At 35.2% G+C, this 23,153-nt stretch overlaps 1 protein-coding gene across 3 annotated transcripts in view; it reads right to left on the bottom strand.

Moving 5' to 3' along the window:
• The window catches only part of LOC118262874 (diuretic hormone 45), a 50,329-nt gene that overhangs the window by 999 nt on the left and 26,177 nt on the right, over nucleotides 1-23,153 (bottom strand). Inside the window, exons 2-6 of one of the 3 annotated variants that reach the window (XM_035574517.2) lie at nucleotides 14,970-15,011; nucleotides 8,047-8,169; nucleotides 6,767-6,859; nucleotides 3,595-3,751; nucleotides 2,556-3,083 (exon numbers count right to left, since the gene is read on the bottom strand). In XM_035574517.2, the coding sequence (XP_035430410.1) occupies nucleotides 3,040-3,083; nucleotides 3,595-3,751; nucleotides 6,767-6,859; nucleotides 8,047-8,169; nucleotides 14,970-14,972 (420 nt within the window). In that variant the 5' untranslated portion in view covers nucleotides 14,973-15,011 and the 3' untranslated portion in view covers nucleotides 2,556-3,039. Of the gene's footprint in view, nucleotides 1-1,091; nucleotides 1,279-2,555; nucleotides 3,084-3,594; nucleotides 3,752-4,311; nucleotides 4,506-4,916; nucleotides 5,056-6,766; nucleotides 6,860-8,046; nucleotides 8,170-14,969; nucleotides 15,012-23,153 lie in introns of those variants that run through there. The other 2 variants (XM_035574518.2, XM_035574516.2) reach the window with 2 other exon arrangements.

The raw sequence follows: 23,153 nt of genomic DNA, 5'->3' as shown, positions 1-23,153 counted from the left end.
ATCACATTATGGTAAAATCACGGCCTAGTACTATGTTTTATTTGCAGATGTCTAAGTAGGATTCTCCAAATAATTACAAAAATGTCATCTAGTTGTATTCTTATAATTATTCTTGAAGTCTGCCCAGAAGACTCAACGCGTCTCTTAGGACCAAAAAACCAGAATATTAGCTGTATTATACATATATTAACTTAAAATTGTATCATTATTTCCACACCAGACACCATATCACTAGCAAGCTCATTTAATACCAGTATCAATAATGTTAAATGGGATTTTAAAAGTTTTATTTAAAGCATCAACTTTGAAGTTCGAATTCTATTTCGAAGGCAGTTTAAAGAGAGTTTGAATCTCTTCATTAAAAAATACTAAGCAGGTTAAATATGGACCGCTCTAGGTATAAATATCAGCCACTTAACATTCAGGACAGGATCAAAAAACCAACGAGGTGTGGGCTTGGGTTACGTGCAAGGATTGTGTAGATTCCATTTTTGTTTTTCTCAATCTTCAGCTGTGCTTACATAGGTTGGCGTGCGTGTTTTGCCTTTATTCTGATTGGACATTTTCTAAACATTTATTTACGCATGGTAGTTAAAATATGTTGAATAAATTGTGCTAACACTGGGCTTTTGTAAATTTTTTTCTTCAGGAAGTGCACAAAATGATTAGAAAGTAAAATAGTTTAGTGTCTTCGTATAATTTCAATTATTAAGTTTTAATACGCACTGCACGTTGGTTTAATTCTTGGATGATCAACTGTGACCTAACATACCATGGCTTCTTGCATCGTACACAAAGCGTTAACTGAATTTTCTAACGCTAATTTACTCAATTAACTAAAAAAATCCGGTTTGCTCACGTACATTAATGGACAAAAGCTCTACTAGTTTCGGGTCACAAAGGGACTTTAAATCATAAGCAGCGTGCGCAGACTACTCCTGTGACTCGAAACTAGTAGAGCTTTTCTCTGTTAAACTACGTGAAAAAAAAACGTGATTTTTTAGGTTAATTTAGTATGTCTCACGTTAATTTACTCAGTCCAAACTGGAAGAAGAGCATTCAAGAAGAAGAAAAACCCTTATCGTACTGACCTCGTTTGCCAACATTTTGCAGGAAGAGTCGGTTGGCGACGGCCTGCCGCTGGTTGGCCTCACGCATCTGTTTGCGGGCCACCTCCAGTAGCAGCCGCTGCCGCAGCACCTCCATCGGGTTGTTGATGGAAAGCGATGGCATCTTGCGCTTTGGCCGCGCGCGACCCTCGTGCAGGTCCGCCAATCTCTGCGGCAACCCCAACTCAACTCATACTCATGCACATATTATGTAATAGTGGATTGTTGCGTCACAAAGAAATAGTTATGGCCAAATATTCAACTGTTTTTCATTATCATCAGTGATAACTAAATACTTTATGTCAAAGACAAACTGCGTCCAAAACTAAGATGTATTTACAAATAACAATGTCAACTGAAGTTAATTAGAGTTAATTTAAAATAACGTAAAATTATTTTAACTCAAACTACTAGACTACAATCCAGTTTAACTACTAAACTCGCATCGATAAGCTAATGAAATACTAATTAATTCAATCACCATGAAATTGATATAGCTAATTACTTAAAAAATGCGTAGGTGTATGAAGAATTTCATTAGAGTAAAGGCGCCTGTGCCTTGATATAACACATTATATATAACTTGATATGATTTTAACTAGTTCACAAACTAACTAAAACCTGCTATACTATGTATATTATAATACCCCTCTCAAAAAAATAGGGGTGAAATGTTTATGTACCATAATGTGTTGGGTTCCGTACCACTCAACGACTGTTGTTTTACCGTCAGTTCTGTCTCACATTGTTTGACTACCTTGTACATCTAGTACATCAAATATTCGTACCTCTATACTTTAGGTTTTTTATCTTCTGTGTAGAAATAACAAAATTTCTTCAATAAAGCTTGTACTTATTATTGTGGCAAGAGGTTGATGTCTCTCACACTCTCTCACTCTGACTTATACTGTGTAAAAGACTACGGAAATCCAAAGTATTCTGTAGACCTACTGTAAAATATAGATCGCCAAATGGTACGTCATTATTCTAACATTAATTTAACTAATACCTCAATCTGAATTAGCTTTTCTTAAAAACCGTTCTTACCATAATCTTGGTGCTACTGTGACTGTGGCCCTAATTCTGTGTTAAATTATTCGATACCGTCTTACGATGGGACGATAATCGATAAATTTAAATAAAATCTCTATAAATGGGTTTCACGGTTGAATGATACGATTGCAATTATTTGGTTATTTGAGAATTTCTTGATTGGTTTCTAATATAATTTAGAAAATAAATTTAAAGTTTTGACACAGTAACAGTCCCATGAACCTTTCAAATAGTATTTGAAATATCAGTCGGGTCACTGTCAGTGATATCAAGTAATATGGTGTGATGGAATTTAGTTTTGTAGCATGCATTATATCAGCAACAATTATATCAAAATTAAACTAATAGGCTCATATTGTACATCAGTAGTTTATTACAAAATAAAACAACTGGTGATCTAATAAACGTTTATTGCATGTTATGCAGATTATTTAATTTCTTTACAATACAGATTATTACATAAAATGATCTAGTTTGACATAGCCTTAGCATAATTACATTAACATAATTAAGAAAATAATAATACGCATCGACTTAAAAATAATGCAACTTAAACAAAAATTAAGTAGGTACCAAAATGATTGAATAAAAGTCGAATTAATTTGTAAAATTATATATTAATACTTTGTACTTTGCCTACAATGAAATATCAATATACTAGATGCGTTTTTTTTATAATACTATTTATACATTTGAAATAGACTACGGTTTAAACATCTTCTAACTTCAGGCTTGAACTACTCTACATTTCAACAATGTATTATTAAGTATGGGATAAATTGTAATATATATTTAAATGTGTCTATTTAACAGGTACTCAGGACCATCGGAGTTTGGATAAAGTATACGTAGGCAGGCATTTCTTGGCTGGCGATATTTAGTAGTAACTGAGACTCTGCGCGGCAGGTGACCATTGGAAGCCTGCAAAGAAACAACGAATATTAGGTCACTATCAGACTGAAGCTCAAAAAGTTCTGGCATGCTTTGAAATTAAATACAACATTAAAAACGTAATAGCATGCTCGATAGTAAAGGAGGAGGTAGATAATGCATCATTCAAGTTTTCCCAAACAATGAATTTAATGTTGTAAAGGAGTCTTCAAAGAGGTTGCATGCAACATGAAAGTATGAAGCTTTTTGTTCGTTTCATTTCATTTCATTCGTTCAAAGGTTTTATTTTCAGAAATTGTTTTAGAAGTTTTCTTCTTTTCATTTATTACAGTTTTGTTTAGTGTCATCATATAAAATGCGAATTTTATCATTCTTCTGTCTCTTAACTCTCTCATAAGACTCACAATCCCATGCAGTGGATAAAATCTTTCGAGATACCAAATTAATAATTTCTCTCTGATACTGAAAGCCAGTTGCGCATTTTCATCTAGCAGTACTGCATGCAATTATGGGTCTAAGTGTAATGTTTATAAAGCCTCACCTCGCTTGCCGATATCATTCAAGAAGTTCCTGTTGGCTGCAGCTCGGATTAGCTGGGCCTTCCTCTCCTTCTCCTGGCTCAGCTTCTGACGCAGCACAGACATCGGAAAGTCGATGGACAGCGAAGGCATGCGCCGTTTCACCCGACCACTGCCAGTCTTCACGCACCATCGAGTCAACATTAGCTACTACTCTCACTTTCAGGTCAAATTATGGATACTATATTTTATTTTAGACTTTTAATTGAGCCTTGCCATGCAAAAATGTACTCTATTTAAAGTTAATCGAATGATATACATAAATGCGTAGCTCATTACGAACACCTAGCTGCCATTTATTCTAGCTTAATGAACAGAGCATACAGTAGGTTCATATCGTCATTAATACAGGCGTAGTGCGTATCTCAGTGACCCAATTCATGGATTGATGGATGGATGGATTATATTAATAATAATGACTTTATTGATAATTCTCCAGAATATGCCAGTTTAACATTATGTACTAAATAATAACTCAGCTGTATAAAATATGTTTATCCTTGAAGGGTCTTTAGGCGATTGCCTTACCAAATCTTTTCCTTGTACGGTATCTATTAGAGTATAAGACTTATGTCAGTGACTAAAACATATGCTCACAAGTACTTCGAATGTCTGGATGTAGGTTACATAGTTACCTAGACTCTTACAAATTGGTTTACGCATACAAATAAAACATCAGCTTTACAAAAGAATTATCTTTATTTTGCTCTCAACAGATCTTTTAAATACACATGTTAAAATGTAAATAACAAGGGTAAAGTTTGTACAAATGTATATTAGAAGAGCGTAACTTTGGTATAGTGGTAACAAGTCGATCACAGGGTGGTCTTACGTAGCTGGCTACAACCGCTTCAGTTTTGACTCTGCCAGGATCCTACAAAACAGAAACACAGTGTTACATGCTAGTCTATGTAATTTACGAAAATGGGGTACATGCACGTTCATAAAGAATACATGCAACATGCGGGCATTTTCTCAAATCGCAAGAAAATGTAATGTCATTAAATTCATCTACGTTTCTATATATGAAATTATTGAATTTGTTTCCATATTCACATAAATCTCGTGCATATTTTATAAGGACTATCGTAGTTGAACTCACCGCCGTGACCTCCTTCGAAAGTGAGGTCGGTAGACCAACAATGTCTAATGTTAACATACCAAGTAAACATTTGACAGCGACTGGACAGGCATTACCTTACTCACCAGTGGTGACATCTGGTAAGTGCAATAATAACATCCTTCATAGAATTTTACATTTAAATAATATCGATTGTATTCTAACCTCGCTTTCCAATTTTGTTGATGATGTTCTTGTTGTATTGTGAAAGGAGTTTTTGGTAGGCACCTTGTTGCAACACGTCGAAGGCTGGGTTGACGGATAAAAACGCGCGAGCCCGCTTCTCAACTCCTCTAGTTGCCACCTTCGTTACACACTCATATTTATATTCACTGTACATAATGTTAGCCCGAGGATTAAATAAATGTTAAAGCAAGCCAGATCGCATCGATCACGATTCCAAACAAAAGCAGAAAGCCAAGACCTTCATCAATAGGTCAATAGAAGGTATAAGATAGAGAGCAGTGGCGCTTGGCCTTAAGAGCTTTGCTTTTTAATCGAAAAGAATGATATCTTGACTGTAGAAAAGCTCATAATTGTTTGAATAGCACTCTTACTTTAAAATCGTTTGCGTTGCACTAGCAGGAAGCTTCTTTTTTATAAAGCATCATCCAACTGATATCACGACCGCTGATCCACTTTTGATGCTATCTAGGATTCGGATTCGAGATTGTCTATGCTTGCTTGGAATGTGACAACTCACCACTCTTATTATTGTTTTATGTCAAACTTAAAATATTGACATTCATTCGGATTTGGTTAAGGCTTAATTCAGATTCAGAATCGAAGAAAAAGTCAGTAAACGTGCATAAATAAATACATCGTACAAGTAATTAAGCATTGCTCTGCTCAATTTGTAAAACTTTGTTCTTTAAGTAACAGCAATAGTCGTTGATGTGTATGAGTATTATTTGTACAAATTGTATGGGTGCCTCGAGTTACTACCTAAGTTTGACAGATTATAATTACTGCTCAAGTTAAATAGGAGCTGCGGTCAACACTCGTTAATGTGCAAACTTGTGTAGAAAGGAGTTTGAGGTTTTAAAACATACAAGTACACACGACAGTTTAAAATGTAACAAAATGTACGTATAAAAACGTTTTAAAGTTAATCTGCAGGACACAGGCAGGTGTAGTAAATGAAATTGTATGCATCGTTTAACATAACGACTATTACACACAACAGGACAAATAAAGTTTGCACGGGGCGCGGGGCACTGGCCGAATACATACTATTAAATTGTCTGTGGCAAAACGTTACTCACTCGTTTAACTCCGACCGCAAATAGTTATTAATTAAGTTATTCCGAACTACTATTTGCGTCTCTTGGCTACAATTATCTCCATATGTAATTATCTTTCAAATTCAGTCTCTAACTAATACTTTCAGGAGAACTTTTGAACTTACTTTCGTACTTTAGATTTATACTGTCTTAATTTTACACATTTCAAAATGAAACTTAATATAATATGTTTTAATTGCTCTGTTCATTATTATTACGTAGCTTTTAAAGACATTAGAAGTTATCTCAATTAAGTTCACTTTACAGATCCCCCGTATAAGACTGACACCTCTAACGACTATCGATCGCGAGTGGACACGGTAACGGACTTCTAATTGACATTGTAATTTGTTTTACTAATTACAGGGACACTTTTACCTTGACAAAATGAACTTTACCCTTAGGCGGGGAAAAATTAAGCGTGACGCGACGACTTTGTCGCGTTACGCCAATTTAATAAACGCGCCGAATAAACAAATCCATTGCCATCACGTGGACTCAAAGCGCGGCTTTAAGTTATTTTTTAAATTATTCTGTCATAATGTAATTATAACTTGGATTCCTTGAAAAAACTAACTTTTAACTCCTTGCAATAGCAAAAGCTTTAGCAAAACATCGTATATCGAAAGTTACTCTGATGCAGGATTGTACACTGAAATTCGTATGGCAGGTATTTGCAAACCTCCTGTAACTATTTTCCATAGGTATAAACAGACAAAGGCAGTAATTTACCTGTGAATCCCGGGGCATATCGGCGAGCAGGTAGAGCCAGGGCGCTCCGGCGGAGTACCGTGCAGCCAGCGGTGACATCGCGTACAGGCTCTCCTGTGCAAACATTGTTCATTATATACGAGGAATGAGGACACACAATACATACATAGCCGGAAAGGATCGAATACATTTTCATGGAATAGAGTCCGGTAATATCGTAATGAATTTCTGATCTTCGTTGATACTATTATCCAACGGCTTACTTTGTTAACTTGTAACAACATCTGTACTCCGTAATCGTACTTTAATATAATCTCTCAGCAAATAACTTTTGCTGTTGTTGCCAAAAAAAGAATTGGATAATGATGTTCCTTTAACTTCGTCGCAAAATTTGCTTCGTCCGACTAACTTGTGACAACATATAATCCACATAAATAAATAAGCATCTGCCGAGGAACTGTTGACACAATCGAATATCGTGCAAATCCGAATATGGATATTTTCTTTGTATTCCCCATTCGTTCCCGATGGATTCGCCAATTTTCCACCGCGCGAGCACGGCACACAAGAAGGAATATTGTAAAAAAGTTTTCCGACTTTTTCTGTTTGCCGGGGGCTTATAAACATACCTACTGGTATTTACACAAATATAAACAAAGTTAAAGGAATCGTAAAATGTGCACGTTGTGCTTCTTTGTAGGTTCAGCAACATATGAGTATCGTGTCCGACATTATTGTTAAGTTGTTGCAAAAGTGTGGTCTAACTCAAACTAACCGGGCTACTAATTGGTTTCGCATGTAAACATTCGCATCAGAATTGGCTGAAACTACGGCTCAACACAAATTTTGTGCGTACATTGTGTACTGGCTTATGAAACTGTTATCTAGGTACACAAGCCGTAGTCGTCAAACCCTAAGCCATTTCTAAGACGTATCCCTGATGTTACGTCGCTAAAACGTGTCTGATATGTGTGGTCTCTTAAAACCGAATCCATTTCTTGAGTGATTTATTTACCGATCTAAATATAATCCTGACTTTTGACCTTATAATCATAATGAGGTAAAGTCACGTATGTATGTTGACGAAATTTTAAGATCGGTTCTCGTCATAATTACGTTGATTTCATCATTTCAATTATCTGTGATGGGGTATTGGCCTTGATTAACCTGTTATTGAATCTTGTCTCCATTATATTTGTACAAACGGTTCGTTTACCTTTAAGATAATTAAAAAAATATATAAGATTATTATTGTAAAAGTAAAATCCCTTTTCTAAAACCCTTTTTATCGGATTACTTACGTCATCAGGTGCTGATGAGTCCATCTGTACCATGTCGAGGGGAGTTAGGGAGTCGGGTGCGGGTGCTGCTGCGACGCCGGCGCCTCCAGCCACCACCACAGCACACCATAGAGCCCACCACATCTACGACAAAACGCATATATATTTATAAAAAATATATTATTTGGAACATAATGACTATCAACAATGACCGGCTAGTTGATCAAATCGAATAGCAGCGAGCTTTAATATAGAGTCTCAATTTAGTACCAATTTAAAATAATGTTGGGGTTTTTCATTTTAGAAATTCTCAATCCAAAGTATGCAAATGTGACTAGTCAAAAAAAATACATTTAGCACATCCCTTAGTAAAATTTAATGCCTCTTTGGGCGGCTGCCATGGGAACCTATCATGTTAAAATAATATAATTGATTACATTATTGTGAGATCTACTCTGCATCCTTCACAAGCAATTGGAGCACGCATTAAAGTCTTTGGCAAGGTGTAAACTTACAACACTATTGATGATAATGCTTAATATGTTCAATCAATTGATGAGAAGTTACTACTCTAGTTTACCAATTGAATTGGTACACCTACTTGACCTACTTTCTATAACGTTTACACATAAGTACGAGTAAATATTTCAAAGCCTTATTAAAGCGTTTTTTTTAATGCAAGCGAGCACTCTGGAAGTCATTATAGGGTCTATGTTCAGCAGTGGACGTCCTATGGCTGATATGATGGTGACGATGAGCACACTGTCATACTGTGATTAAACCGAATGTAGAGTTAGTTTGGCAAAATTTGAATTCTAAAATATAAAAAGCACTTATAGATAACTTTTCTATTCTTTACATATGCAGATTAAAAATCAAAGGCCTCATCGTTTGATCGTTTCCTTTGACTTCATCCCCTGCCGTTTACCTTAATGTCGCGTGCATTTTTGGAAGATGTTCTCATAAATATTCAGTTCGCATTTATTCCTATCACGCTTCTCGTCTTCCCTAACCATTGAGTTTTAAAACAGAGCCCCATTAACCCGGCCCCGTAACCTCTAATCCAAATTACTACGTAAGGAGACATTGTTTACTAATTCTTCAGTCGGTAATCCCGGGTTCAACTATCTCCGCTTACAAATAACAAGGTAAGACGCCAAATTCTCCCAACTTCTATAAAGAGCCAAAAGGAAAAGTTTTATTTTTTGTACACGACCTTATAAACTGGTTTAAAGGTGTATACTTAGACTCAATTTCAGTTTGTCACTTTCTCGTTTACTTTATTACAAATGAAAATTCGATATTGAATATCCAATTCGCAAGAAGTACAAAACCGATTATACCTAAGACGTAAATTTCTTTTCGAAAACCTAGTACTATATCCAGTTGGCAAGTTGTCAGAAACCGCATAATCTAAATCATTTTCACAGGTCGCAAAGGATTAATGGAAAAACAACTTGGTTCAAGAATAGCTATCTCTGCGCAAGTCACAAAGTTTTGACGGCTCTTTTACACAACACTTTGGTGGAATTTGAGTTATTTATAACAGAAATGAACTTGTCAAAATAAATATGGCAACACAAAGTGGAAAGTTCGATCAGGTATTTTGGTGGCATTTTAATTTCCAACAATATGTGAAAAGCTATTGGGAAGCTATATTTAACATAACATAAAGCCTTTTATAGTCCTTATTAGAGATGCATTCATTAATGTGACATCCAGTTTTCGCCAGTTAAGTTAGGAGCCACATGAAATAAGTAATAAGTGCTTAGTCTATTTTCATACTGTCGGGCTCTATTCTGTAACTGATTTCAACTTTAAAAGGAATTTGAACATTTACCTGCCAATGAAAATGAATTGAGGTTATCTGATTGAAGTTTATAGTAATAGATAACGTTACGCAATCGACTTAAATTTTAAGTAGACATTGTAATTTACGAGCGACTGACTGCCCTTCTCGTTTTAAACTGAAGATTGATTTTCTTTTACGCTCATTTCTTTGTTCAATTGAAATTCTTATGGTCGTTTTTGTACGTCTTTACGTCTCAATTAAATGTATTTTTATAGTAACTATCGTGAGACATACTAAATTAAATAAAAAGAAACTAGTGAAGCTTTTCTCCGTTAATTTATGAGTGATTTTTAGGTTGTTAAGTTTTTAAAAATCTTTATTTTAACAAACTTAGCTAAAGTAATCCAAACATTATTTTGACACATATTATGTGAATAAGCAAAAAGATGTTTGAATAAGTACTTCATTGGATATAGGTACTTTAAACTACACATAATACTCTTTTCAAACGGCGTATCAATAAAAGTAGACAGCCAGTCAAGTAAAATAAATTGTAAATCAAAAGTAAAAGAGGTTCAATTTTACGAGTTTTATTCGAAGCGATTGCAGGCAGGGTTGTCCGCGTGACTTATCGGCTTTGCGTGGCGTCGGATATTTGTCCAGCATGAGATTAGCCCATCCTGCGCAGTTCTTATTAAAAACGTCCATTTACTCAGCACAGATTTATAGAAAAGTAAACAGAAATACCTAACTATCTATAAACTGACATTTTCGTAATCGAAAGAACTACGACATCATTTTTGGGGGTAGGTGAATGTAAAAAACTTAAAATGAAAACCAAATTACTTACAAACTTTTTCATTTTAAAAATGTTTCTGAGCTTAAATAATACTACAAGTTGTACGCAGTAGGCTTGTTCTCACTACGAACAACACAATATTTTCGATAGCCACTCGTTTCGCTTTTGAATGACGTCAATCCAGGAAAGTAGAAAAATCTAAACGTCAGTTACGTTTTTGTGCAAATGACAGCTTTAAAAATAAAAGAAACAAAACCGCGAAAAGAATGGCGAATGGAAACAATTCCTCACTATACTAAACATCCGTTGTTTTTCATTTGTGATTTAAAGGTCTGTGTTATTGAGACATACTAAAGTGTTTCAGCAAACTATTTTGGAAGGCTTTGAGTTAATCGTGCCGCGAATCAAACGGAGTGGCCTAGTTCAAAGTGTCTCTAATTTGCCATCGGGCTGGCGAGCCGAGATTTGGCAAGTCTCTAACTAAACGTGAGAACTGTATTTACGTAGGATCTGTTTCAACAACTCGACAAACTTGCTCTGTTTATGGTTGGCCCACCTGTCCCTCCGCGATAAACACTTGTTAGACAGCTAACTGCACAATTTAATTAATGTTTATTTGCACTCAACTTTAAATAAGTACTCATAATGTAATTACTGTTAGTCTACAAAATAATAAAGACATTTACCAAAATATGCAGATGACAGCAAAGATAAAAATAAAAGTCAATGCATATATTTTTGTATGAAACAGCTTCATAATGAACAAAATGTAAAAGTGGAAAATAAAAGATAATTTAAGTAACACAAGAGCTGCTCGCTGCAGCAGGTGCAGATGGTAATGTAGCAATAAAATCATATCACATATACATACGTATTGCGCACAGTAACAATTGCTGTACCTACCACAAAGGTAAAATATGATAACTGAGAATATTATGCAGATAACATTATAAACACAAATAAATAGCATTGTTGGATTATTCACAATGGAACAATTTCTTCGGCATCTGTCTGAGAAGGTTTGCTTGTTTCTAAAAGTTAATTCCTTTTTAGCACCTGTGGGCTTAGAGCAAAACCTTGTTAGCAAGATATTGCGCTTAGACATGACATAGAATTAAAAGAACAGACGATCTCTAACGGGATCGCCATTGTGAGAACAAAATGAAGGTCTAAAGGATAAAGTTTATTGGCATCGACTTGTGGGGCGGCTTGGATTGATATTATAACTATTGAGTGTAGAGGGAAGTGATAGTTCGCGAACAATGGCGGTTTGTTCCTGGCGGAGGCAGTGAGGGCGAGGCTGCGAGACCTTTTGTGTGGCGCTTGAGCTGAGCGCTCCGTGGAGATTGGTATCCGTTTGTCTGGTAAAATGACCGCCGCTACTTTGGCACGGCCGCCGTAGCTCGAGGCAGCCAATTTCCGATAAAACTGAAACTGCTCTTAAATTTTATATCGTTCCTACTCCGGACTTCCGTTTGATAGACAATTAATTTAATGCCAAGATATGTTTATTGCCCTCAGCCTTTGTTTAATTACTTCGCCTGGTATTATCAATTAATTACAGCGTTATAACGCTTCTTGGCATTTTCCCAATATCCGTTGTTAGTTTTGTGTTCTATTACAGATATTAAACTGCGCTTACATAGTGAGATAAGTGTACCGACCTACTCGTAGTTATAACAACAAACTACCAATAAGTACCCAGTTAATTACTTCGTCTCGCTATTATTATCTGTTACCATAAGCCTCCTAGTGTGCTGTCTCGCAAACTATTATATAATATTCCTCAAAAATATTACCAAATAGGTACAAAATATTTTCACAAATCTCACTTTAAGCCAAAGAGATTAGTTCATTCGAATAAGTAACTATTTTCAGCATTTTATAATAAGGACAAATCTGCAAAATCCGCCGCAGATGACATTGACAAAATAACTCACTACCTTATTTTTTTACAGAAGTAGACGTCTCTTGAACATAAGGCAAACCTACATAGAATATCCTTATAAGTTAAATATCTGTATAGCAGATATTATATCTTCAAAGCAACATAGACATCTTAACATTAGTAGGTATATATATGTAGATATGATCCCATGTCATTTTGACAGGATATTAATTATCGATTCGTACATCCTCAATGCTTGTTTATGCTAACGAATATTGATAGATAATTTAGGCCTGACTATGAATAAAATATCATACAGCCAAGACGTTTACATAGTACCCGACTGGCTTTTACCCGTGACTTTACCCTCGTGAATTAACCTGCCCTTCTTTATACTCCCTGCTACATGTCTACAAAATTTCAAGAAGATAGGTTGGGTAGATAAGGTGTGTAAAGAGGTAACAAACAAGTTTACTGTCGCATTTACAATATTAGTTATGATATGCAAAAGTATCACACACTCGTTTTACTTTACAAAACACAGGTAGGCTAAGCGTTACACCAAAATTACTTTTTAGAAACTACGAACTTTCAGAACGATATTCGAGTTGAATCAAGAAATCATTTGCTCTGTTCTCTGACCGACAAAAGAATGTCAAAATTCTTTACTACCTTTGTACATATTACTAGACAACACAAAACGTCAAGTGATTTATTGGAAAAGTTTAACAGTTTTCACTGACAACTGTTACGAAAATAGTCTGGCTATTTTTGACAAAAATATTGCCTCTATAACAGAAATGGAACCACTTAAATTTCCCGTAGGCGTGTGTTGTCAATGGAATCCTGTAGACATTTCCCTTAGACGTCTACTCACGAGTCACGATTTACTATATTATATATATTATCTATGTGGCCATGGCACTTTATATTTCTGAAGATAAGTCAGCGTGTCGTGGCGTCCACTTTCTTACACAAACATCGTCCCCTTTCAGATTACATCTCCCGACTTACAAGGCTCATGTGTCAGATTTTTTTCACAAAATATTGTTGAAATATATTGGATTAGTAGGTTTTTAACATGTTTATCGAGCTTATGCTGAGAAGTAGGGCAAGACTGTATATTTCTTAGTCTTAAATATAGCGAGGCTATAACCATGCTTTGATCAACACAGTATCCAGTACATGTAGATACTTCACTAACAACCAATCTGAGAATCAAATCCTTTACCCTTCTCAGAACTATCACAAATATATCAAATACGTAAAAAACTTAAGAAAAGTATTACAAAGCAGACAGACAAAGAATGTTACGTCATAATACGAATCTCACAACTAATATGACAACATAAAATAATTTATTTGTCGTCACTAAAGAAAGTTGTCAGAATATTCCTAGTTGCGTCACTGGAACATAAGCTCCTTAGCACATACGTACGATGTACGACTTCCAACCGAAATCGTATTTACTTGAACGAACGAGGCTGAGTATAAAACAGAATGCAACAAGTGTCACAGTCAGCTTCGGCACGACAAATATTGACACCGCTCCTCCGGACCGGAACTCCGCAGCAAATGCCGTTTCCCCGCCGACTTCACTCGCTGTTTGATCCGCAATTTCGAAAAAGGGTCGAATAAGTACCCGGTTTTATATTCACGAGCACATTTTCACATTTTCATTCAGATAATCCCCGGAGATCCATTCATAATTTGATTGGATCATCAGCGAACAATTGACTGCCTATCGATACACCGGTGTTTAAAATGAATCATAATCACCGCTCGTATGTTGCGTGAGTTTCATCTGAATTTATGTTTTATAGATACTTTGATGTGGTTTTCTTTGTTGTGGACCAAATACGAAAGTTGTTTCGAAACTAGACTATCCTCTGGGGTTTTGAATTGTAGACTAAATATTCTAGAAACAAATCCATCAAAAGTGAGCAACAAAAGTTTAATAAATAAAATGTTCACAATTCATATACTATCATAATAAAAACGAATAAAAGGAATATGGAAGAATAGATCTAATGTAACCTATTGTTACAGACTCCTTTCAGAAGATTAACAAAAGAATATGACGTGCGTAAACAATAGAAAATTAAGATTATGTTCGGACAACATAATGTGAGGGCCCAATACATCATAGTATGTTATCAGCGCACCAATATAACTGTATAAGTATGTATTATAGGCTAGCAATCAATACAAGTGGCTCACAAAATGTTTAAACATTGAGCACATTATATAAAACTAACAAAATTAAAACTTTTGCAGCAGTTTGTTAAAATAAAATATGTACCAACGAGTTTTTCTTTTATCTGTAGACAAAATAATGAGTTTTACGAACATTTAAAGCGATTAATTACTTAGTAAACTCGTTGAACTACTACTAGTAGATACCACTAGACTACATTAACTTTACAACTACGTATTTACTGAAACAAAGAATCATATTAACTCACCATGTTTGCTTTAGGAGTGTAAAAACTGAAGCTGGAACGAATCTGTAACAAAAATAAACAGCACATTAACACTAGAACAGTTGACGTACGTGTGCACAATACTGAATACCAATATTAGATTAATGCAAACTAAACTAATCCTACTCATGAGATTACCACTGTAGATTAATTTCAATTGTACCACAATACAGTTGAATGAATTTTCCTAATTAATTTACAGCACACGTTTTCACGTAGAATTCGGTCAGTAGTAACGTAATATTCGATATCAGGTATTCAGAGTAAAGGGAAATGATCGACATGACCCAATTCAGACTCCCAGGGACGAATCCCGAATGAGGACGAGTTTCGGAAAAATGTCAGGCGCATGAGGAGTTGCATCAATGGAGCTAGATGAACATTATTGGATTACGGCGCAAATATTCCGATCTGTTTCTAAGTTTACGTTTTGTTTGCTGAACTTTTCATTTCGAAGCTTTTCGCTCTATTTGACTTGTTCAGTAACTACGGCTAAACTACTTACACTTCGGTGTAACCAAATTTCCGAAATGTTTTTCGAGAAAACCTTTTTCTTTGTATCTAATCTGCCAAATTACATTCGTAAAACATTATCACCTCAATTTTGTCTCCGGAACGACAACGGCGCCACAAGTTACCTCGTGACGTCAGACGCCTAAAGCTTCCACGATAAGTTCTATTTTAAACGAAGTAATATTATCACTATTATCAGTAGGTATTCGTAAAAGCATAACTCTGTAAATAGCACCTTTGTAGGTGCAGAGAAGATCCGAAATAGTTTAACGAACTTGTTCCTTTAGATCAGAAACATTGTTTGTTGAATATAATCCACAAAATGATTTCTTGCGATTGAAGTATTTGGTATGTAAGTCACGAAATCTTCGGGATTTCGGAGTGAGGTTTGTTGATTCATTGTCTGTGTTGTATATTTCAATGAAAACGATTGAAATCTTTACGGATGGTTTTATTAAATTCGTAATGTCTTCGTTAGCTGGTTGATACTGCTATACAAAATGTCTCCTGTCTAATTTAGCTACAAAGAATGATACTATGTTGCTAACTATGTGTGTGTTACGATATAACGTCATTAAAGCTGTCCACGGCTAAATGTGGATACTGAACGGTGAACCTTCTCAGCCAGGGCTCGTCTGCACGTCCTCATAATGCGTCGCATCCAAATTACGAACTTTGTAGCGTACTAGCGTACCTACAGAAGTTCACCAAAAACATACCGACGTAATACAGAAAAGTACATGTATCGTATACTAATATGTATCTTGACCTTTCCGTATCTGCGCAAGTAAAGACGCATAATACCAGTATCATGATAAAGTAATCAAAGACTTGGTATCTTTAGCTACAAAAATGGAACAGGTGCTGCCTACATTTGTAACGTAAGCGGTTGCCAGGAAAAAACTGAGAGTAACACGTTTAAATACACAGAAAGGAAAGTAGAAATGTTTTTTTTTTTCTACCGTATTACATTACAATCTCTTTTTAGAACACTTTTCTAACTACTGCCTCGTTGGTCGAGTGGTCGCAAGTGCGACTGCCGGACTCGGGACTCGGGTTCCATTCCCGGATCGGGCAAAGTATTGCAGGGCTTTTTTCGGTTTTTCGAAAATTTCTCAGTAGTAGCACGGAGTGTGAAATTGTGCCCAGTATATGGCAATAGGCTCACCCCTATTACATGGGACTTATAATTCAAATGGTGAAAAGTGTGAGTAAATTAATAAATGGTCACGTTTTATCAAGGTTATTTGTTTTCGTAAGTTCATTATGTCAAATCTCCGTTTGGGAATCAATAAAATCAAATCTGAAAGCCAAAATACTTTCTTATCTAGGTCGAACAAGTTTACTTTGTGTTATCGGATTCAAGATAAAATAAGTAGTGAGAACCTTTAAACATTGATAAAACCCAGAAACCCTTAGCTTTTGAAGACTTTAGATTCGTAAAAACTTGCAAACTTTAGATACTGGATGAAAAGTATTATGTTATAGAGATGAAAAGTATTATTTAAACTTTTGTTAGTTTTTGTTTTAATCGATTCACCAGTTTAATTATAATCGTAGTTAAATTAAAGGTGATTTTGTCATCTTAATATGTATGTCTATGGGAATGCAATCGACGCATCAAGTGGTCATAGGACAAGTTCTGATTGACGGGAACAATGCTTTGACCTACGCGAGGTGATCGATCCCCACCGGTCAACACTTCAGGCGTCATTGGGTAGTTTCCTAGCTCAAAAATAAATTATTTTGACTATTCAATACAATATAATCGTACTTTCATTCGTTAATATGATGATACACTTTTTTTGAAAAATGAGTATGATATTTGAAGCAAACATTTTATGACGTCATAAGTTGCGATTTCCTACAAAATTCATAGGTAAAAAGTATCGTTTTTGACATTTCGATAAAAGTATTGAATTTGACTAGTTGGATGGAAACAGCCGTATTGACACGCAAAATTACACCTCAATATTATGTTGAACAAATTATATCACCCAGTGATCATTTATTAATATTACTGTTCATATTATGTAGCAAGTTATTTATAGTTAGATAATCTAAATGGATATTGGTTGTACAATGCAAATGTTTATTTATACAATTCAAATAGTGATTTTATTATTTATACTTAATGCTTAGTAAAATATTTCCGAGTTTGTTTTATAAAAGTCATAGAAATCTAATTCTTTTCTTTCTATCATGATCGCAAACAAAGCACTCACAGGCAATGCGAGTGCTCCTACAAAGCGCGAGCTCTTATGTCATCTTAAATTCAAGGCACTTCCAGTATAATATGAATACACTAACTCTTTTCCGCGGTTTCAATTCCGTCTTCTGTTTCTATGTATCTTTTATCCAAAGTCTAATCTAGTCTTCTAAATAAAAAACTATAAGTCCGTTTATCAAACGAACCACATGACATTTAAAATAGGTATATGTATAAACGACTCCTTGATAGGTATACATATCTACCGTTGCAGCCAAACGATAAAAACTTAGATTGTGTATGTAAATATTACACGAAAGAGTTTTCGAATCGATCTCGTTCTTCGTAACAAGTACAAGTGGAAACTTTTAAACACTGAAATTGATTTTCCTCGATAAAAGTTGTTGAGTCAAACCAAATATTATATTCAGGTTCAGGTACATTCGAGGTGGCGGGCGAAAGTTCAACATTGATGTATTGACGTTGATAGAAGACTAAATAACGAGACAACATTGGTAAACTTGAATAGATTCAATAGGCAATATATGTATAGCAATTATTACTGTGTTACATACATTCTGTATTATTTTGAAATTACGCTTGTGGTATTGGTGATTTTTTGTGGTTAGTTCACACAATTAATTGTATAATTGAAAGTGGTTTAACTATAAAATAACCCGTTAAATACTTTATTAAATTATCTCTAAATGAAAGAGAGAATCATATAACAGTAAACAATTCTACTAAGATCAACTCTTATTGAAAAGATCGAGACTGAACGATATGAAGATGAATATGTAAATCGATTATCTTCGAAACTAAATTTGACCTAACAAGCCATGATTAAATTCGAGACCCAACTCCAAATCCCTAAAGGAAGGGACATGCAACCTCTTCACCGTTGTCACCGCCAACCATTGTCCCAATTAATCAATAGTCAATTACACTACATTTGTCGGTTAACCATACAATATAAACTGGGGGATATAATAACACTATTACCGGTTGGATAATTAAATAATTATTGGTATTGTTGTGTGTGGACGTGTCCTGTGTAAAGTATTAAGCAGGTTACCTATTCACTCAGAGGCGGATTAAACCAGGAGAGCGCCCCAGGCAAACATCTCATTGGCGCCCCTAATTTCTTTTTGGCACCTCCGTCACTCTATGTACCCCCGCGTCTCACAGCTTCGCAGCACCCTTCTGCAACCTGGCGCCCTAAGCATTTGCTGTTTGACTTAGGGATAGTACGGCTCTGTATACATTACTGCAAAGTACGTGACAGTTGACATAAACGGAGTCTGAAGCAGCATGGACTGTCCAGGAGTGTGGTCGCTAATTACTCCCAATTATGTTGTGTTTGTCCCCACTGACAAAAGCTTTGTTATAATGTGTGAATTGGTTTGAGTAACGGAGTTGTAGTTATAGAAGTAGAAAACATGTTTGGTTAATTATGAACACAGATAGATATTAGAGTGTCATATTGCTTGAATTTACGCGGACATTCGAGAGTTTTGTATTCAGGTAATATTTGTATAGTATATGTCGATAAAATAAGTATTATGTAGAAAATTATAAGTGAAAGAAACCTATAGTATCCTACTAACTTAATTGCCTACAACTTTAAAGAGAATTAATACAAGTTTTGCAGTACAGGAACATCGTTAAACTTGACGTTTTATATTTATAACAACTCGTTTGGGAAATCTTGCGTTACGTCAAATTCTTAACAGCTGCGGGGCGGCCCCCGGCTGGTAGCTCGGTCGGTTCACACCGCAATTTGTGTTGCAGTTTGCAATGGTATAATAACGCATAGTTAACTCGAACCCAACGACCTACTACAGACGGAGGCATTACACAACCTCATTGTTCATATTATACCTTCTAAAATTTTATCGTACATTAATGAACAAGTTAATGTTGAATGTATGGCTTATTCACACGAGAGTTTGACGAGAAAACCGACTAGTTTCAAACCATTCTAAAGGCTCATATTCATGAGCTGCATACCGCGACACACGACGCGACGATAGTCATAATAATTAACTTAGTATACATATGTCACGAAAGTTATATTCAAGTTAATGTTACGTTACTAGATTCAGTCACAGACTATTAGACAAATTATTATTCAAAAAGTATAATTGCAAAAGAAAATGTATAAAGTATAAAGCCAAATATTTTTGTTAACACATGACATTTCAATAGACTCCTACCTCTATCTTTAATCTATAACGCCGTACGCTACACATAAGCTCTAAAGGGATGCTACAGTCTATAAACGCAAATCTGCTCCAAGTATATTGACAATCTGGTTTACAAGCCTGTATAATTCGCACCGTCAGCGCTAACACCTCAGACCCGATTCGAAGACGTTAAGAAGATAAGTCTGTCCCACCACTAAATCCTAGTTCAACGTTTACTTAGTAACACCCTAAAATCAATTCTCCACCTGCCTTATTACATAAACATGGCTATGATAATTTCTCGTTTTCGGAGAACATTATATCCAATTGCTACAAGTATAATACATTCTTCCATCCACGAAAGAGCGATCCTTTATTCCCTCCCTATCACCTAAGTGTCACGTGCCCCAATGTTTTTCGTTTCCTATTCTCTTATAAAAGGAAGTAAGATGTCACTTTTCATACGTTCCCAGCATATTTCTGTGTGGAATTCATAATGGTATAGGTACCGAACAAATGAATTTATGAGACGCGAACAAGGTGAACGATCAAAATATAATATAGTGTCGTACGTTATCTCGCAAGTGTTTTTCTTAAGAAGAATTGAACAGGGGCAATGTATTCAGTTGTACTATTTGCAAATAATGTATTCATATATTGTATATTTTTTATTATCTATTGTTTTGGGGACTTTTCGTTCAGGAACACGTCAGCTCTAACTTAGTCATATTTACTTACATCTAATGAATTAAATTATACAAAGTATCACTGATGCTGATGCATTGCAGATGAAGTGGGATTCGCTAGAATAGTTGTAAACTAACCAACATCTTACCCATTTAACTTAATTTCACGTAGGTGTCAGTTACTCCCTGTCTATATATTTTCTACAATCTACTACCAGACTATGACATTTATTACAGTAAAATGAACACCTGTAAGTATGAAATATTGCTTATAGACTTGCCTTTACACTAGTACCTACATATTTGTCTGAGCATTACGTGTCCGTTATAAAAATCTATTATTACAGTGCTCAGGAAAGGGTTTAGAAAAGGGTTGTCGCGGTAAATCTTTCAGTCCCATTACTTGGAAACAATACCGACAGTAATATTGTTTTCATAATTTCGAAGGACATTGTATTTTTCCTCCTATCTCCCTGAAATTCAATTTCCATGATCTGATTTTAGTCTCAAATTAAACTGATAGGTACCTACTCAATTTAAAATTAATTTCAAACGGCGCGACGGTGGCTCTCCATTTTATAAGTACAGCAATTTTGGTCTCGTCTTGAACGGCAATTTGTCATGAGCTAATGTTTCGCTACATTTTTAACTTGGCTTAATAATAGATGCCTTAAAAGACTCACCACAAAATAAAACAATAACGCAAGAATATTAATTCTTGTTATATTTTTGTATTCAAAGAACATGATTTGTTTATTTTTAGAAATAAGGAGAAAAAATACGTTTGTAGATAATGGATTCTAAAAAGAAATGGTGATCGGTCTACCTGTTAGTAGAACTGCACTTAACTTTAGATTAAAGTTATCATAAATATTATTCTTAGCAATATTATTATTAGAAAATGACTAGTACTAACAACCGGCTGGAACACAACGTGTAGCGGGTTCGATTCCCGCACGGAGCAACTCTTTATACGATCCACAAATTGTTGTTTCGGATCTGGGTGTCTTCAGGTGTACTTGTACTTTTGTAAACCACGACACATGAGAAAATCCTACTGTGGGGCAACATTTAAAAAAAAACAGCCAACTAGGGCTTATATTAACAAAATGAAACAATACCATCAATTATATTTTTATCAAAATTAAATATAGATAATGAACAATATTAAGAAATGTAATTCTTTGCCACCCCTGGTGGATACAATCTGTAGATTTAATAATGTCTACTAGACGTTTTGTTTAATAATAAAATTTCAATTTATAGTAGGTTCCTAAGTCCTTGATAATCGGCTGCTGCAAATGATAATGACTGTATAACTCCTCATCTCGGCTTCGACCCATAATTCTAATGAAATAAGCTTTCCGATATTTCTCAATAATAGGAGGGAGCCTGTTATTGTTCCCCTTATAGACAATAGGCCCCTATCTCGCAATAGGATTATCTTCAAGTGAATATACTGTACAGTGCACACCTTTGTTTAAACAGAATATTATGATCAGGATAAAAAGGTGCAATGTCAAGTTACGTAATCAAAGAATAGCTTTAGAATCCCTACAGCTAACAAACGTGATTGTTACATTTTTCAGTAAAAGAACAGTACCTATTGGTACGTGGCCCGCCCACGGGCTGCCAAGCCACTTGTACCACGTAGCTTTTCCGTCGCATATTTTTTTTCTCATATCAGTCCATGCAACCTTCATATACTGTTCCTGTTTTGTTGCTCATCACATTCACGGGCATTCAAGCGTTCTGTTACGTGCAACCGCATCGTATGAATGCAACTGTTGTGTTTATTTATATAACTCGGAAAATATTCAAGGCCTAACGTAGTTGATGTTAAATGTTTTCAGTTGTTGCCGTAACTATAAGTTTTGAAACAACAATACAAAGATACTTAGTATGATAAATGAAATTAAAGTTTTTGATTATTTATGCAATGTTTGTTACAAATAACTTGCGCCACGTAAATAAGCTTCTTCTATTTATATTTTGAAAATACTAGTCTCAATAGCAGAAAATTTTTATTAAAAAAGCTATTTTATTTGAAATTACATGGAAAAGAGTCGGGAAGTTGACAAAAATTGCTTTGTACTATTTGATCCCGCAGCTTAACCTGGGTGCTTCGCCCCTTGTGCTCGGTTCCCTTGATTATTTATGTTTGTAACTAATCTACCTGGTCGCATACACATATATGTGGACTGTACGCTTTTGTTGTGGACCGTATTACGTATTTACGCTCGGGTAGGACACACAATACTGGGATTCAGTATATACCCAGTTATCCACACAACATTAAGGTAAGTGACTCTTGTATTTTGACTTTCACAATCACGTCAGCTTAAGATTTATTACTTAAAAGTTGTTTACGTGAAATTGTGAACCTGAAAGGCCTAGCGAACGTTCTTTAGGTTTCTGTCTGACAATTATTTTGCTAACGTGACTTAATTACAGGACAAACGACGTTGCTTGCTGATCTAAGCAGAAGTACTTAGAGTACCTTACGGAACAGAGTAATAGATATTTGAAAGTAAAATTCTTTAATATGTAAAAGCTAACAAGTATGTTTTAC

Source organism: Spodoptera frugiperda, chromosome 12 (genome assembly GCF_023101765.2).
Source record: "Spodoptera frugiperda isolate SF20-4 chromosome 12, AGI-APGP_CSIRO_Sfru_2.0, whole genome shotgun sequence".
In the NCBI taxonomy this organism is placed as follows: domain Eukaryota; kingdom Metazoa; phylum Arthropoda; class Insecta; order Lepidoptera; family Noctuidae; genus Spodoptera; species Spodoptera frugiperda.
The sequence above is the reverse complement of the archived record's forward strand: the minus strand, read 5'-3'. Positions and strand labels throughout refer to the sequence as shown.